This window comes from Canis aureus, chromosome 16 (genome assembly GCF_053574225.1).
Source record: "Canis aureus isolate CA01 chromosome 16, VMU_Caureus_v.1.0, whole genome shotgun sequence".
Classification (NCBI taxonomy): domain Eukaryota; kingdom Metazoa; phylum Chordata; class Mammalia; order Carnivora; family Canidae; genus Canis; species Canis aureus.
The window spans coordinates 40,336,330-40,352,884 of NC_135626.1; the positions used below are offsets into that span (position 1 = coordinate 40,336,330).

The following is a 16,555-nucleotide window of genomic DNA, read 5'->3' on the forward strand; positions in this document are numbered from 1 at the left end:
ACCAAGAAACTCAGTAAACAACATATAACGTGCTTTTAACGTAATTTTGTTAAAGACACCACGCAAAAAACCCCATGATGAATATCAAAATTTTAAATAAAGACAGGATCGGACCTTGCATGACCCCGCCTCCCTGGCCCCATCCCAGCCCCGACGCGGGGCGGGAGAAATGGGGCCGCCCCGGTCTTGTCTAGGGTTCCCGGGGAACTCTGCGGGGCTCGCTTGCGGCCCGGGCGGGACGCGCCCCGCGCCCCGCGCCCCCCGCCCCCCGCCCCGCGCCAGGTCAGTTTCGGGTTTCGATTCGCCGCGCCTGCGCGGAGGGGCCCGCGCCCGCCCCGCCCCCGCCCCGCCGCGCGCCCCGCCCCCGCCCCGGGCTATGTAAGGCGGCCCCGCGGGGGGTCGCGCCACCGCTGGGCTCCGTGTCCCTCCGCGCAGGCGGGCGGCCCCGGAGAGCTAGTGGCTGCCGAGGAGGCCGCGGCGGCGCCCCCTCATCATGGTGAGCGGGGTGAGCGGGGTGAGCGGGCGCAGGGCGGCGGGCCGGGGAAGCACCCCCACGGAAGACGGGAGTTCGGGGGGATTTTCGGGAGGAAGTGGCTTATGCAAATGAGGACCCGAGGTTCCGGAGCTGAGCTCTGGCTCTCGGGGCGTCGGGTGCCGCCTGAGGTAGGGGAGGCCCGGGCGGAGCGGGGAGCGGGCACGGCCGCCGGAGGAGGGCAGGGCCGGGCGCCCGGGAGCTCGGCCCGCCGGGTCCGGGGCGGGGGGGGGGGCGGGGCGGGCACCCCTCGCCGCCTCCCGCGCCGGGGCCCCGTCGGAGAAAAGCCAGCGCGGCGCTTCCCGCAACAGGTGTCGTCACCTAGGGCGGGAGAGCACGTGGCTCCGAGAGGTGCCGCGGACGCACAGCAAAGCGGTGGGGCGGAGCGGGACGCAGGTGCCCTGGGCCGCCCGGGCCTGGGGCAGGCACAAAGACCACGACTTTGTGGGGGGCCGGGGGCGGAGGAGGAGGTGGCAGGCGTGGTGAATGAGGCCCTTTGTCCGGCGCTCTCCCGCCCTGCCCCCCACCAGCCCTTCTGTGGGACCATTGTCCCCCCCCATCCCAGACAAGAGAGTATTATCTGTCCCTGCCCCTGCTGGGGGAGGGGAGGCAGGCTTTGGGTAACCCTCCTCCACCCCCACCGTCCTCTGCACACCCAGAGCCCAGGCAGCTGTGGCTTTGCCCAGACGTAGCAGCCCCACCTCCAAAGAGGTCATCCTTAATAGGTGCCAAGAATATAAAGTTAGGGTCCGCTCCCAGAACCACAGGCATGCGCTTGCAGCGCACTTTCCCTTGAGAGGTGGCAGCAGTGGGGGACCCTTGAAGCTACAGCTCTGAGCAGGGGCAGTTCAGAGTTTAGGAAGGCTCCGAGGAGGTCTCCCCTCCCTCCTCTGCGACCAGGAGCAGCTGGCGGCCACACAGGACAGAGGAGAGGGTCGGCTCCTCGGCTTGGGAAGGCGCCCACAGCTCCGGGGGCACCTATAACTCAGGGCTGGGAGGCCGGAGTCAAGGGGGCAACACCGGTGGGGTGGCCTCGAGTGAGCTGGCTGACACCTGCCCATTCCCTCCTCACACAGAACAGAAGCTTCTCCCGAAAGAGCCACGCGTTCCTGCCCAAGATCTTCTTCCGCAAAATGTCATCCTCGGGGGCCAAGGACAAGCCAGAGCTGCAGTTTCCTTTCCTGCAGGACGAGGAGACGGTGGCCACGCTGCAAGAGTGCAAGACGCTCTTCATCTTGCGCGGCCTGCCGGGGAGCGGCAAGTCCACCCTGGCCCGCGTCATCGTGGACAGGTACCGAGATGGCACCAAGATGGTGTCCGCCGACGCCTACAAGATCACCCCCGGCGCGCGAGGAGACTTCTCTGAGGAGTACAAGCGGCTGGATGAGGACCTGGCCGCCTACTGCCGCCGGGACGTGCGGGTCCTGGTGCTGGATGACACCAACCACGAGCGGGAGCGGCTGGAGCAGCTCTTCGAGCTGGCCGACCAGTACCAGTACCAGGTGGTGCTGGTGGAGCCCAAGACGGCGTGGCGGCTGGACTGCGCCCAGCTCAAGGAGAAGAACCAGTGGCAGCTGTCGGCCGACGAGCTCAAGAAGCTGAAGCCGGGGCTGGAGAAGGACTTCCTGCCGCTCTACTTCGGCTGGTTCCTGACCAAGAAGAGTTCCGAGAGCCTCCGCAAAGCCGGCCAGGCCTTCCTGGAGGAGCTGGGGAATCACAAGGCCTTCAAGAAGGAGCTGCGACACTGTAGGTGGTGGGGCCGGGGCCCGGGGAGGGCGCAGAGGGTCGGCCTCATCCCTAAGCCCCCCTCGTCTGTGCGCCCGGGACTGGCCGTTCTCACAGCGTGGCCGGCAGGTGGAGGCCCACCTGGGGTGAGGCAGAGCTGCCTCACGGTGGAGGTGGAGGCGCAGGGGGACGTGGGGAGAGCTGCTTCCCAGGGCCCCCCTCCTCCGCGCCGCCCTCCCCGCTGGATGGAGAGCACTGTCTCTGGGGTCAGGGGGGAAAACACATTCCTGGCATCACAGGAAGCGTGTCCATGTTTCATACAACCTGAGAGGAAGAACCTGGTGCCGTGTGTCTAGCTTGTGTTTAGCCCAGAGCCATCTTTCTGAAATGAAGTATTCCAGAGGGGCACCCAGCCGGCCTAGTGGGTAGAGCCTGATCTTGGGGTTGTCAGTTCCAGCCCCATGTCAGGCATAAAGATTAGTTTTAAAAAATAAACTTAGGGATCCCTGGGTGGCGCAGCGGTTTGGCGCCTGCCTTTGGCCCAGGGCGCGATCCTGGAGACCCAGGATCGAATCCCACATCGGGCTCCCGGTGCATGGAGCCTGCTTCTCCCTCTGTCTGTGTCTCTGCCTCTCTCTCTCTCTCTCTCTCTCTGTGACTATCATAAATAAATTAAAGTTAAAAAAATAAAATAAAATAAAAATAAAAAAAAATAAACTTAATGGGCATCTGGGTGGCTTAATCCAACTCTTGGCTTTGGCTCAGGTCATGATCTTGGGATGGTGAGATGGACCTCTGCGTGGGGCTCCGTGTTGGGCGTGGAGCATGCTTAAGATTCCCTCTCCTCTCCCTCCACCATTCCCTACCTCGCTCTCTTAAATAAATAAATTAATTAAAATAACTTAAAAAAATTCCAGAGAATCTTAAGCTGCAAAATAGTCAGAGCTAGGAGTATTGGGACTTCCCTGGGTATGGGTCCCAGGTCTCAGACTGCCAGTGCACCTCCTGTGGCCTCCTACAGCTCCAGAGAACAGCTTCCCACCTGGTCCAGGCCCCTCATTTTCAGATGGGAAAACACTGAGAAGGGGTATGGGATCTGCCCAGGGCCACAGCGAGAGCCCTGGACGCTGTCAACTCTAGCAGGGCCCTCCCCAAATTGGGTTGGACCTCTCCTGACAAGGGCAGTTTGAGCCAGTGAATAGGGTAGGTTTGGGATAGGGTTTGGTGGCCTTTACTGTCCTATAGTGGCCTCTTAGGGGTATGTCATCCACTAATCCATCTATTCCTTTTCTTTTTTTCTTTTTTTTTTATTTATTCATGATAGTCACACAGAGAGAGAGAGAGAGAGGCAGAGACATAGGCAGAGGGAGAAGCAGGCTCCATGCACCGGGAGCCCGACGTGGGATTCGATCCCAGGTCTCCAGGATCGTGCCCTGGGCCAAAGGCAGGCGCCAAACCGCTGCGCCACCCAGGGACCCCTCCATCTATTCCTTTAACAAATTTTTTTTTTAAATTTTTTTTTAAATTTATTTATGATAGTCACAGAGAGAGAGAGAGAGAGAGAGGCAGAGACACAGGCAGAGGGAGAAACAGGCTCCATGCACCGGGAGCCCGACGTGGGATTCGATCCCGGGTCTCCAGGATCCCGCCCTGGGCCAAAGGCAGGCGCCAAACCGCTGCGCCACCCAGGGATCCCATCCTTTAACAAATTTTAGATTATCCTCCTACTTGCAGTATCCCCACCCGTATTCCTGTGTGGCTCAGGGGCAAAATTTGTGCCTGGATATGTGCTCAGAGAACTCTTGTTGGCCACTAAAGCTGGAACGCTGGGAACCAGGGAGCTGTGACTCCTGCAGTGACGTTGTCCAGGCGTGAGCCCTGTACCTGGAATTTCTTGGCAGAAAAGCACCCCGTAGGGCTCCGGGTTAGAGCTGGTGGCTCTGCCTTGTGGGGTGACTGCCTTTTGAAGCTGCCTTTACCATTAAAAATTGCAACCCTTTCCTGCCTAGGACACAACAGGAGAAATGTAATGGGCGTGCTCTCAGAGCAGACTCTCCCTCCGCCTGGAGGGTGAGTGACATCCTCCTAGGGACTCAACTCTGAGAGTAAAGAGGACAGATCTAGTGGCTCAAACTGGCCACAGGCCTGGAGCCAGGCAGTTGAAGTCATGGATACTTCAGGTCTCGCCAAGTATCCTCTTGTTATATTCCAAGACCCTTCCTACTCTGGGCCCTTGGTAGGCTCTCAGCCCATCAGACAGGCTTGAAAGGTACGTGTCACAGTGACTGGGTAACTTCTCGTCCTGTTAGGCCCGAGTGAAAGGGGGCACTCCTAGGTTCCCCCGGGGACCCTGGGAACATGGGTGTGTGGTCACCCTAATGGTACTTGATTGACAGATAAGTGTCGGTCACCTGCCCCAGGCCAAAGGACTTGTAAGTGGGCTGGAATGTCACTTCCTGACTTCTTCCATCCTACCACGATGGCTCCAACAGCCTTAGGCCTTTCTACCCCATTTTTCATGACTCGCTTCCCTCTTCTAGATATGTAGCTAATAAAGCCAAAATTCCCTTGGCCTGAGCTGCCTATTCTCTGGGTTACGAGCACCTTAGTTCTCAAGTCCGGAAAAGAGGTGTAAAAATCTACAAGTCGTGAAACCAGGGAATTGAGAGGCCTTTTCGTAACTCTGATGTGGCTGTTGGTTTGACCAACTAATGAAGGAGTGAATTATGGTGGATTGCTGGAGAACTCAGGCTTGATGTCCAGTTTTTTTTTCCTTGGAGTCCCCGTTATCTTGGTGAGTGGTATTGGGCTGGTAGCCCCTGCTCTCCTGCCCTGACGGCCCCACTCTCTCCCCCTGCAGTTGTCTCTGGGGATGAGCCCAGAGAGAAGATTGAGCTGGTCACCTACTTTGGGAAGAGACCCCCAGGCGTGCTGCACTGCACAACCAAGTTCTGTGACTACGGGAAGGCTGCCGGGGCAGACGAGTATGCCCAGCAGGATGTGAGTGCTCCCTGGGGACTCCTGGCTGAGGTGGGGCGAGGGCAGGGTCTTCTGGAGATGGGGGCTGGCTCAAGGCAGGGCCCAGACACAAGACAGCCTCCCAAGAAAAAATGGCACCTCCTGCTCCAGCTCGCCCCTCCATAGGCTCTGCTGCGCAGATGGTCAGCTGCCCTTTCTACCCGCCACCGCCCCCAGTACTGTGCATTCGCCCCCAAGGCCTGCCCACCAGTGCCTTTCACATCCGCAGACGGAGGGCGGGCAGCAGGCTCCTGCTCTGGCCTCTCCAAGCCTGTGTTGAGTTTCCCTGGGAACCTGGTGCTCTGAGGTCCCTGTCCCCGGGTCCCAGGCCTGGCCTTGCCTTGGAGTAGGGCGCATTGAGGGATAGTGAGGCTTCTTGGCTTTGGGGTGCCACGCTTTTCCCTCCCACTCAGCCGTTCTCTCCTGTCTGCCGCCTCTGATGCATGCTCCTTAAGCAGCAGGCATGTGGCCTGGGTGCGCACTGGTCTCCAGCTTTCCGGGGTGTGGCCTTCTCAGCCAGGCCTTCCTCCAGCTCTCCACCTGTCTCCCCCACTTGTCTGCTAGGTTAATGCAGGGCCGTTTTATTGATTGTTCATTGGTTTCCCCCACTTGCATTTTTTAGTTTGTCTTTACTGTAGTATTCATGGCACCTAGCGTAGCTGCATGAGGGACTATGTAACACTGGCTGCTACCATCTCAACCATCCGTGTGCCCAGCAGTACTTTTTAAGCACCTGTTAGGCACCCGGCACAAGGGATTGTGAGCAAAAATAGAGACACTTTTATGGTTGGTTGGGAGAGATGGTCTTTCTCAGAAAATCAGATTTAATCGGATCTGATTAGTGTGAGCTGATGTAAACCAAGGTGTACAAGGTGGATTTTGATCAGAGGCACTTATTTCTGACCTCAGCTTGTCGTCTGGGATATTGCCTGGGCTCTATGGTGGCTTTTACCAGGCTGAGCTGAGTAGTAATGACAGTAGCACTTGTCACATGCCTGTCACTGTTCTAGAATCTTCATCCAGACACTGGGGTAGGTTCTAGTATCACCCCTGTGTAATGAGCCAATGCAGAGAGGTTAAGTGGCTTGCTCGAAGCCCTGCAGCTAGTAGGTGGGGAGCCAGGATGAGTTCAGGAAGCCTGGCTTTCAGCTCCCGGTGTCCAGCACCATTGGCACCTCCACTTTCTCACATCAGCCTGATGGGGGCAGCAGAAAGATGTCCTCTCACAACACAGGCTGTGCGCAGCTTTTACCCGAGTATTCTACTCAGTGGTGTCCACCTCTGCTAAGCCCACTCTTGGTCAACTGTCTGCTCCAGGGGCTACCACCTCTAGCTTAGGGCTGTCATTCTGTCCCTGCAGGTGGTGAAGAAGTCTTACTGCAAGGCCTTCACGCTGACCATCACTGCCCTCTTTGTGACGCCCAAGACTGCTGGAGCCCGGGTGGAGCTGAGCGAGCAGGAGCTGCCATTGTGGCCAAATGACGTGGACAAGCTGTCCCCTTCCGACAGCCTGCCCCGGGGAAGCCGGGCTCACATCACCCTCGGCTGTGCGGGTGACGTGGAGCCCGTGCAGACGGGCATTGACCTCCTGGAGATTGTGCGGCAGGAGAAGGGGGGCAGCCGAGGTGAGGAGGTGGGTGAGCTAAACCGGGGCAAACTCTACTCCTTGGGCAATGGGCGCTGGCTGCTGAGCCTGGCCAAGAAGCTAGAGGTCAGGGCCATCTTCACGGGGTACTACGGGAAGGGCAAACCTGTGCCCACGCACGGCAGCCGCAAGGGAGGCGCCTTGCAGTCCTGCACCATCATCTGAGTGTTCGCACCGCTGTCAGCCCCCCGGTCTAGAAGAGAAGTGGGGGGAGAGGGAAGCATGCCTTCTGCTTGATCTTTAGGAAATTTTTTTTTTTTTTTTTTTACTCAAAGTTAACCGTTCCGTAACTTTTTAAAAACTTGTAGCTTCTCCTGCCCACCCTTGTCCCCTCTTAACACCCAAGCTTTCAACATTAGAGGGGTGTGGGGGAGCGCCATTCAGGAACCCAGAGCGAAGCTGACAAGGCTGAGCTAGCCTGGGCCTGGAGCCGCAGCCACAACCTCAAGCCCTGCTGCCTGTCCCAGGTGCCCCTGCCCCAAGCTGGCTAGCGCAGAGAGATGCCCCAGAGCTGCATGTCCCCACAGGGTGGTCACTGCGTCCATGGGAACTGGAGAGGGTGGGAGGGATCCCTGGGCTTTGACCCGGGATCTTAATCATTACAGCCCCATGGTAGGCTGGGGCTTCTTACCAGGGTAGAAAAGAGAGGTGGGGGGGTTCATCCCACCTTCAGTCCTAAGTGCCTGTCCCCTCCTCCTCCACACTATAACTAGGGAATAGTTTGACAAGTAGGGAAGAAAAGAGAAGAATAAGCAACAGCCACATCCCAGTTGGCTATTGGTCTTGCCCCAGGCAGGGGACAGGCTGGCCATCCTGTGCAGTGGTGTGGCTGTGTCATCGGGATGGGAAGATGGAGGCCAGAGCAAGTACCTTGGTGGGGAAGCTCCCATCTTGCCGTCTGCCGGGTCCAGCTTGCCTCCTCCACAGGGGGCCAGTGGGTGGGGACCAAGCGCCAACAGAGTGGCCCTCTGGCTGGTGAGGGCCACGCCCCAGCTAGTGCCTCTGGGAAGGGGTTTTTAACATTGGTACATGTGCTGTGGTTTCTGGGGTGCCTTCCACTGCCCCCTGCTCAGTAACAGGGCCTTGCTAATCGGGTTGTCACTGGACGAAAGTGCTTGAGATTTAAGTTACTATCCTGGCTTTGCCCAACCTCAGTGACTTGTAAGACTGACCGTGAAATAAACCGTGTTAATCCTGGCCGTGTGCAGTCTCTCTCACCCTTCTGTGCCCAGCTCAGTCTTCCCTGGGGCCAGGGCTGGTGTATCAGGACTGGCTTTGTCCCGCAACTTGGGGCCATCGGTCCTGTCTCCCCTCTGCTGGCTGGGCACAGCTGTGGTGAGCTTGGGCAGCTGAACAGTGTTGGCTTTCATGAGGCGGCAGAAAGGAGAGCGGCTGATCTTAGATGCACACAAAGTGGGGGGTGTCTGGGTCTGAGGGACGTGGAGCAGAGCCTGTCGTCCCCCATTAACTGAGGCAAGAGACCCACAGGTGTGCCAGGCCCAAACAATCAGAGGGACTGCTCAGCTAGACCCACGGTGCTGGTCTGGGTTTCCACCAGTTCTCTAGGGAAGGCCATCCTCAGGAGTGTCGTACAGGCCAATGGGGGAGCTTCTCAGGCCTAACTCAGTCATCCTATCGCCGTGGCCTTGGTGCTGGTGGAGGAAGACTGGAAAGAATGGGGTTGGGGTTGGGGGGGTCAGAAGGAAGAGAAGCATAAGTTACCTATTTGGTCCATAGTCCTTTCCCAGCCATCTCTGCTACTGAAGTGCTAAAATTCTGAGCGTCAGTCTAAGTCTCAAATCTCTCTGCCAAAAAGATCACTTGCCACGACCACTACACTTGACTTGAACAGCAGGACACTAGTCACTGCTTCCTCATCTCCCACACAGAAGGGACAGCAGTGGATAAGGTGAAGGGTATCTCCTAAGAATGCAACCATGCCTACCAACTCTGGAGTGACACAAAGCAGCTGCCAGAGCAAAGTGCCAGAAAGGGTCAAAACATTTTATTCTCTTAATTTTTTTTCTTTTTTAATAAAGTTAAACAGTAAAACAAAAATTCACAAGCTGCCTCCCTGTCCACCCCCCACCCCTCTCCCCTCCCCGCAGTCTTCCGCGCTGGCTCCCTTCCTTCCCCCCACTCACACAGACACAGGGGTATCCAACTAAGAAAACGCAACTGCTCTAAGGACGGGGAGACGAGATGAAGGGAGGAGGTGAGCTGTGCCCACGTTCAAGGTTACATTGAGCAAGTCTGCACTTTCTGGGTTCCGGATGGTTTCCTTTCATTAGCCAAATTGAAAAAAGAAATTCCCTGGACCAGATGCTGTAAGGCAAAAGAAGGGCTTGTTAGTTGGCTCTGCGTGGAAAGATCACTTTGCTCGTTTTCAAGGGCTGCTTCGAACTCCAACAGAAAAACTGCCAGCCTAGGCTCTGGGGTGTCGGGAACATATGAGCACAGCTCGTGTGTAGCTTCTAACATTCACTCTTGCAGAGAAGCCCTGGCACTCGACAGCTTTGAGATGCCTTCCCGGCCATGCAGAGGTGTGGCACTAACAGTCCCAAGGTATGGTGTGCCCAGGAGCCTCCCTGCCTCCACGCTCAACAGCACCTGAGTGGATCGGTACCCTGCTAGATGGGCCTCGCTGACTTTCAAAGAGCTACTATACCTGAGGGGGGAGTCACATTATGGGCCTGTGATCTGGGGAACTCCCGAGAGTGGGAGGCATACCCACCTTCAAAACTGAAGCCCCCAGGACCGCCAAAGAATGCCTTGAAGATATTGTTTGCGTCAAAATCTATGGAGCAGAGCAAAAGACAGGGAAAGTTGGAAAAAGTTAGACATGTCTGAAGAGGAACTTATGATGTGCATCCTTTTCCAAAACCTGACTGTGGGTGGGCATATCTGCCCCCACGTTCCATACCTAACGCTGCTCGACCCCACTTGTAGGACACATTCCCTCCTTCCCAGCTCGGGCCGGAATGAAAGCTTTCTTTGCTTCAACCTCCTCTGCTGGACCTTCATCACAACTGCGATGGCATTTGCACTTATTGACATGAGACACCCCATTCTGTCTGTCTATAATGCTGGGGCTGCTACTGAAAGGGTGAAAATCTAGAAACTAAACTAAATATAGGAATACTAACACTAAATATAGGAATAAGATCTAAGGTTTACAGTATTCATTTGATTCCATGCAATGTCTAGACAGTATGACAGGAAAAAAAAAAAAAAAAAGCCATGGTTTATTAAGCACCTACCAGGTGCCAATCATGGTGGGTACTCTGCATACCTTACATCATCCCCAATTATACTCAATAAAACCAGACAAAGGAACTTAAGTAACTTGCTCAAGATCATGTGGCCAGTGAATGCAGCAGAAGCAAACATTCCAGCTCTGGCCGGTCTCCAGTGCTGTGGCCTAGTGATAAGGCCACAGCAGGTCTGCTGTCCCCACCTCCACCTGACTTCCTAAGCCACAGAGGATTTATCTCCACCAGTTGGTGCAACAGACACATTGTATCCAAAATTAAATTCTTCCTTGCCTGTGTATCTGCTCATCTTGGGTCTCCTAGTTCAGTGACCAGCTCCATCAAGTCAGCCACCCAAAGCCACTCAGCTTCATCCTTCCCTTCTTCCAATATGTCAGCAACCATCTCCTGCCACGTCTCCTCCCATTGTGGCCTCCAATCCTGTCCTACCCATTTGTGCTTTCCTCCATCTCCCCCTTCACTGCACCAAACCACCTCTTCGCTGCCATCATAAATATACTTCTGGAGCCAAACTCTGGTTCGGAGCTCCCCTACTTAGAACTCTTCAATAGTTTTTGACTGCTTATTTCTCCTCTCAACTGCTGGGCAGAGCAATGTTTACTACTGGTAAACCTAGGTTTTTAAAGTGCACACACACCCTGAACCAGAGAGAGGAGGACTATCTAGGATCATCAATCCTATTTTAAATTCCAATAGATTTTCTTAATGGAGGAGAAAGGCTGGCATTGGAGACAGTGGTCTGAGAACCACTGCATAGTTCCTATCCTCATCTCCAACGGAGCTCATGGCGAGCAGCAACACTGACAGCTAGCTATGCTTTATTTCATTTTAAGTCTTTGGGGGAAACTGAACTCTGTGAAGCCTGCCACGAATGGGTGACAAACGTAAATCTCAGTCAGCATATGCCCTGCAGTGGGCAGAAACTTCCAGTCCATAGGAAAAGGCTCCTATTCCCTATTCAAGCTGCTAAGGCCTTCTGGTGGGGGAGAGGGAGTTATCCGGCTACTTTGGGGCCTCATGTCTCACCTTCTCCTGCCTTAGGCACCCTCTATCCTCTCATACTCAGCCCCTTGCAGCTCCCTGAAGGTATTCTTTCTGCACTTCCAACCCTTCCCTTCCTAGGGCTCACCTCCTGAGTATCCACTCTGCACCCTGGGTTGGGACTCCATATCCGGGGGTCAGAAGTGGCCTGTGAGTCTGGGTGCAAAGCCCAAGACTGGGTTCTCGGAGCTCAGAGACCTGGTTGACTTACCTTTATCTCCAGCACCCATCACAGTACCTCACACATCACAGGTATTCATCCAGGGTGGGTTTTACACATCACTCTGCCTCACTGGTTGTTATACAGACTTCCCTCTGGAGTGTCTTTAGAAAAACTGTAACAATCCACAGCTGTCAGGCTCATCCTAGACTGCCCCAACCAACTCACCGCCCATATTCATGCCTTCCTCATCTAGGTCCTGTCCACTGTCATAGCGAGTCTTTTTCTTAGGATCAGAGAGGATGGTAAAAGCTTCTCCAACTTCCTTGAACTTTTTCTCCTCTTCCTTCTGAACTTCAGCACTGGCTCCACTGTGCCGATCTAAAGGGGGAGGAGTATGGGAAGAACTGAGTCCCAAGAAAACAAAATTTTAGAATCTGGCATTTCCAGAGTTTGGAGAGTATGGAAGTTAGCAAAACCTCATTCCAATTTTGTCCAATTTTAGAATCTGGCACTTCCAGAGTTTGGAGAGTATGGAAGTTAGCAAAACCTCGTTCCCAGCCAGAGAGCCAGAAACTTTTATTCTAGCCTGAGTTTGGCAGGGCCGGATCCGTTTGTTCTTCCCAAGTCTGCTCACCACACACACTCTATCTACCTGGATGGTGCATCAAGGCCCGTTTTCGGTAAGCTTTCTTGATTTCATCCTCAGAGGCATTCTTGTCCACTCCCAGAATTTTGTAGTAATCTTTCCTCTTACTCTTCTTCAGTTCCAGCTGTGCATTTTTGAGGAGCTGTTTGTGTTCTAGAAGGAGACATCGAGAATCAATGGATAAATCTGACTCTGGTTTCCCTTACCAGGCCCTAACCCAGATGCCTTGCCATCAGAAACCTTGTTAACCATACCAGGCACGTTTATGGTGTTATGGTGTTTTCTTCTGAAAACTAAAAAAAACAAAAACAAAACAAAACAAAAAAACCCAACAAAAAACAAAACAACAAAAAAACCTACTCATATTTCAGTTCCTCACATCAGCCTAATTATACACAAAAGGAAGGGAAAGTGACAGAGAGGATTAATGGCCAGAAAAGAAGGGCCCTATCCTGGCACTTGGCATCTCTGTTCACTTCTTCCTGGCCAGTGGTTAAATAAGCTCCAGGTATATCTCTGATCCCCGAATCAAACGTTCCTGTGTCCAGTTTTAAGGGCCTAAGAGTAAGACCTCACAGTTCCCTGAGAAACATGCTCTCAAACCACTTTACCTTTTGTTTTCTCCGTCTGATATACTTTTTCATAGTCCCGCACTGCTTCTTCATACTGTTCTGTGTCCATGTAACTGAAAAGGAAATACAAGGCAGGACAGCAACATGAATAGCAATGGCCTTCAGTATTGCTCTGGTAGAAGAGGCACAGCTCAAGCAAGAGACACACTTTTGGTTGAAATGTTTAATTAAACAGGAGTCCTTAAGCTAGCTGTGAGAAAAAATTAACTACCAATTCCTCAAGGTAAAAAAGAGAGAGATCTCATGCCACTTGCACCCACCAGCAAAGTGATACTCTGGGCAGAAAGCAACCAACAGGAGAAGGTTCCTTCTGATTTCACAGAGCCCTCAAGAGGCATCTGAAAAGGCACCTACTTGAATGATTACTTGGGACTGAAATGCAAAAAAGAAAAAAAAAAAAAAAAAGATCAAGTGAGAGCAATGGATATGGAAAAGCTCTGAAACCTGTAGTGCCGTAGAACATGCAAGACCAGCTCCAATCCAGAGTAGAGGTGGGATTAGTGAGCCACTAAAAGGACAAGTTCCAGGTGATGGCTGCTGGCAAATGTTCCTACTGAGTCTAATCAATCTGAGAGATGCAGGTAAATGAGAGAAAAGGAGACTCTAAACACACACTTGCTCCTATTTCAATAGTGCAGAAGAAAAGGGCTGGTCCAAGAGGAGAAGGATCTAGCCTGACAGACTGACTGCCAGACCTTTTAAGACCACCTCTTCCACAGAAGCAAAGTGGCATTTTTCACATCCTGATAAGATCTCTGACACCAAGACTGGCCTACCTCTTACACAGACTGTGGTAGAATTCCTGAGCCAGACCACATCAGCTGGGGAGCAGGAGTGACCGTGCAGCGCAGCTAGCCACTGCACAACAGAGACCAAATGTACTGTGCTGCCACTACACCAACCCACCTACACAAACATCAGAGCCCCACCAGGTTTAGAGGCCAGGGCAAGGCAGTGCTACTGACATGGCTGGCAAGACAGGAGCCCAACTGCTTCAGCATCTCTGATTTTCTGGCAACACCATGATTTACAACTTTCGTTAAAAAATAGTGAGAAAAAAAAAAAAAAGAAAAGAAAATAGAAAAACCAGTGCCCTGAAGACACTGCACAAATGCTACCAGGAGCTCAGAGATGAAGCTATAATATACAGGATGAAAAATAATATAAGTTGATGGCCCCAGCTGTGGGATGATCAGATAAGCAGCCTTAATGACCCTGCCATGCCCTTTTGGAATGTATTAAACAAGCTTATATTATAGTGATTTTTCATTTTTACTTAACATGTTTTTAAAATTCAAGGAGAGGGGATCCCTGGGTGGCTCAGCGGTTTAGCGCCTGCCTTTGGCCCAGGGTGCGATCCTGGAGTCCCGGGATCGAGTCCCACATCAGGCTCCCAGCATGGAGCCTGTTTCTCCCTCCTCCTGTGTCTCTGCCTCTCTCCCTCTCTGGGTCTCTCATGAATAAATAAAATCTTAAAAAAAAATAAAAATAAATCTTTAAAAAAAATAAAATACAAGGAGATATTTACATTTAAATTTTTTCTGTTGTACACCTGAAACAATATAACACCGTATGTCAAGTATATGCCTACTTAGTATATTTTTAGGTTGAAGAAAAAGTAGAGAAGCACAGCTTCAGGGAAAATGGGAAACTCCAGCCCAAGACAGGAGATGTAGCAAAGATCTGGCATCTCCCCAACTTTAAGGGTAAGTTGAGGCAGACTAAGGCAGGAGTCAGGCCTCTGGTGAGGCTTTGGTCTGAACTAATCACTACTTCGTGTCAATCCCAGCTATGTGAGGAGAACAATTGATGTGCCCAACTGTGCCCAAAAGTGCATGCTGTCCCCTGTGGTGGGATCTCAAAGAGAGAGCCACTCAGAGAACATTGTTTCTTCCATAAAGATAAGGATTTGTCTGATTAAAGCCATATTGATTTTTCCTTATTGAACACATGTAAAGGTATAATTATCTACCCCATTATCTTCCCAAAAAGTCAAGAATTTTCTCCTCACCCATTCCCTGTTCTAAAACTAGAGTGTCCCTTGAGTTGACATGGTGTCATGTACCTAGCCACCTCTGCCCCACCAGGCACTTAGGGGATTCTCTTTGTTGGCTATTACAGATAACACCACAGTAAACTTGTATATAGCATTTTGTATCTGTTAAAATGAGTCTTTAGCTGGGTCGGAGGGTATGTGTTGTCTTCCAAAGCTTCCATGTTTGCCAGTGGTTTGCAAACAAGAGGTGACTGACAGCTGGTCTCACAGAGTCTATAATACAATTCTGTGGATGTCTCTGATGGACTTACTCATCTACTTAGAATTCCACTTAAAAAAAAAAAAAAAAAAACACCACACACAGTAGTAATTTTCCTACTTTTAAAAAATGTGGATAATTCTGGGCCAACTAAATGGGAGACAGGCCACACCCGCCACCACTGATGAGACAGAGGAGCTTAAGGAATGATGGGCTCGCCAGGCATCAGTAACATCAGTTCTCTGACTGGACATTTTATGACAAGAAACAGGATGAGTGTTGGAGGATTAGTATACAACAAATAGGTCTTCCTTTTGGAACTTTAAAGATAGAATGTTCTTCTCTGTCTGGGAAATAATCTGAAATAAAAAGAGATAGATTTGGGGGGAGGACTCTCTTAGCCCTGACTGAGGTTCCTATCTGCAGAAAACTCTGGATGTACAAGCTGGGGAGTGTGCTGACTCTGAAGGCCAATCGGGACACTAGATCTAAGTAGGCATACCCTGGCTCATGAATCACCAAGGCCCACAGAGCTACTTCAAAAGGGACTTCCTGATACTGCTGAGAGGCTGAGCAAGATTAAATCCCTTCCAACTGAAACACGGTCTTCCCTAACCCAGAACATACAGGATAAGCACAACTCTCAACTGTCTCCAAGAGATACTTTATTTCTTCCTCTTCCAAGCACCATCCACTCATCCCACAAAAACATTTATTGAGTGAGCACCTACTGTGTGCCAAGCACTGTGCCAAGTTAGAGCAAAAGTGTACAACACAAAATACAATCTCCAGAGGAAACGGATTTAAACTTTAACAAAAGGAATTTGGGTCAGGCATCAGAGGAAACTTACTGACCGTGAGGGGCGTAAGACACAGTCATGGGAGACTGAGGGAGCTTGTGCAATCTCCTCCGCTGGGGGTCTATAAAGATAGTCTAGAGCTGGAACAATCCCACCTAGAGGCAGGGGGAAGGACCAAATGACCTCACAACATCCCCGGGTCTGCTTCAGCAGCCACAGTGCAATTCCCCTGGCAGGCCAGCGGCAACTCCCTCTTCCCCTCGCCCGCCGGAGGCACTCACCACTGAGCTCTTCTCAAGTAGGCTTTTATATAAGTGGCATCGAGCTTCACTGCACTCGTGCAGTCTTCTATTGCATCATCTAGTTTCCTAAGCTTCAGGAGAGAGAGAGCAGTCATACTTCACATCTCTGCGGACTGAGGGAGCCCGGAGGCTATGAGCACGGCTTCAGAATTCTAAGACGATCAGTCGTGCTAGCCCCCTAACTGTCACACACTCTCGGTCACTGAGAAAGCTAGTGTCTCAGAGGGCTAAGGACGCCAGATTCGAAACCGGTTTCTCTTCTACAGGATAGAAGTCAGGCACACTTCTGTGCAGGGATAAACCACCTCTACCACTCCAGGGTAGTGCCCAAACAAGACAGGGAAATAGTGGTTCCTGCCCTCCATTCTCCCAAAGGCCAATGAGAGGGGTATGAATTACTCTGATTTCTAACTACTGGAATACTATAAGAGCAAGGGCCTGCTGTTGTTTCTTAGAGTATGCAGGACTACAGTGGAGATGCAGACTGTTTCCAGCCGAGCATGGTGACCATCAGTTATGCTGGA

The 16,555-nt window shown here is 52.4% G+C and overlaps 3 protein-coding genes across 8 annotated transcripts in view; 2 read left to right on the plus strand and 1 right to left on the minus strand.

The window, feature by feature from the left end:
- The window catches only part of ODAD4 (outer dynein arm docking complex subunit 4), a 26,435-nt gene extending 24,693 nt beyond the window's left edge, over positions 1-1,742 (plus strand). Inside the window, exon 11 of the transcript XR_013354605.1 lies at positions 1,609-1,742. The gene's annotated coding sequence lies outside the window, so the exon portion shown is untranslated. The remainder of the gene's footprint in view (positions 1-1,608) is intronic.
- On the plus strand, positions 347-8,117 carry CNP (2',3'-cyclic nucleotide 3' phosphodiesterase). Of its 2 annotated transcripts, none has more exons than XM_077853248.1 (4): positions 347-496; positions 1,609-2,278; positions 5,118-5,257; positions 6,636-8,117. In XM_077853248.1, exons 1-4 carry the CDS (start codon positions 494-496, stop codon positions 7,083-7,085), a joined length of 1,263 nt encoding a protein of 420 aa, XP_077709374.1. In that variant the 5' UTR covers positions 347-493; the 3' UTR covers positions 7,086-8,117. The 2 variants fall into 2 exon arrangements, with proteins under 2 accessions (XP_077709374.1, XP_077709373.1); XM_077853247.1 differs by lacking the exon at positions 347-496 and adding an exon at positions 532-663.
- Positions 8,118-8,903: 786 nt separating this feature from the next.
- The window catches only part of DNAJC7 (DnaJ heat shock protein family (Hsp40) member C7), a 29,947-nt gene continuing 22,295 nt past the window's right edge, over positions 8,904-16,555 (minus strand). For all 5 annotated transcript variants that reach the window (XM_077853240.1, XM_077853243.1, XM_077853245.1 and 2 more), the window contains 6 exons: positions 16,011-16,102; positions 12,654-12,727; positions 12,049-12,195; positions 11,622-11,774; positions 9,655-9,717; positions 8,904-9,245 (listed from right to left, as the gene is read on the minus strand). In XM_077853240.1, the coding sequence (XP_077709366.1) occupies positions 9,208-9,245; positions 9,655-9,717; positions 11,622-11,774; positions 12,049-12,195; positions 12,654-12,727; positions 16,011-16,102 (567 nt within the window). In that variant the 3' untranslated portion in view covers positions 8,904-9,207. The remainder of the gene's footprint in view (positions 9,246-9,654; positions 9,718-11,621; positions 11,775-12,048; positions 12,196-12,653; positions 12,728-16,010; positions 16,103-16,555) is intronic.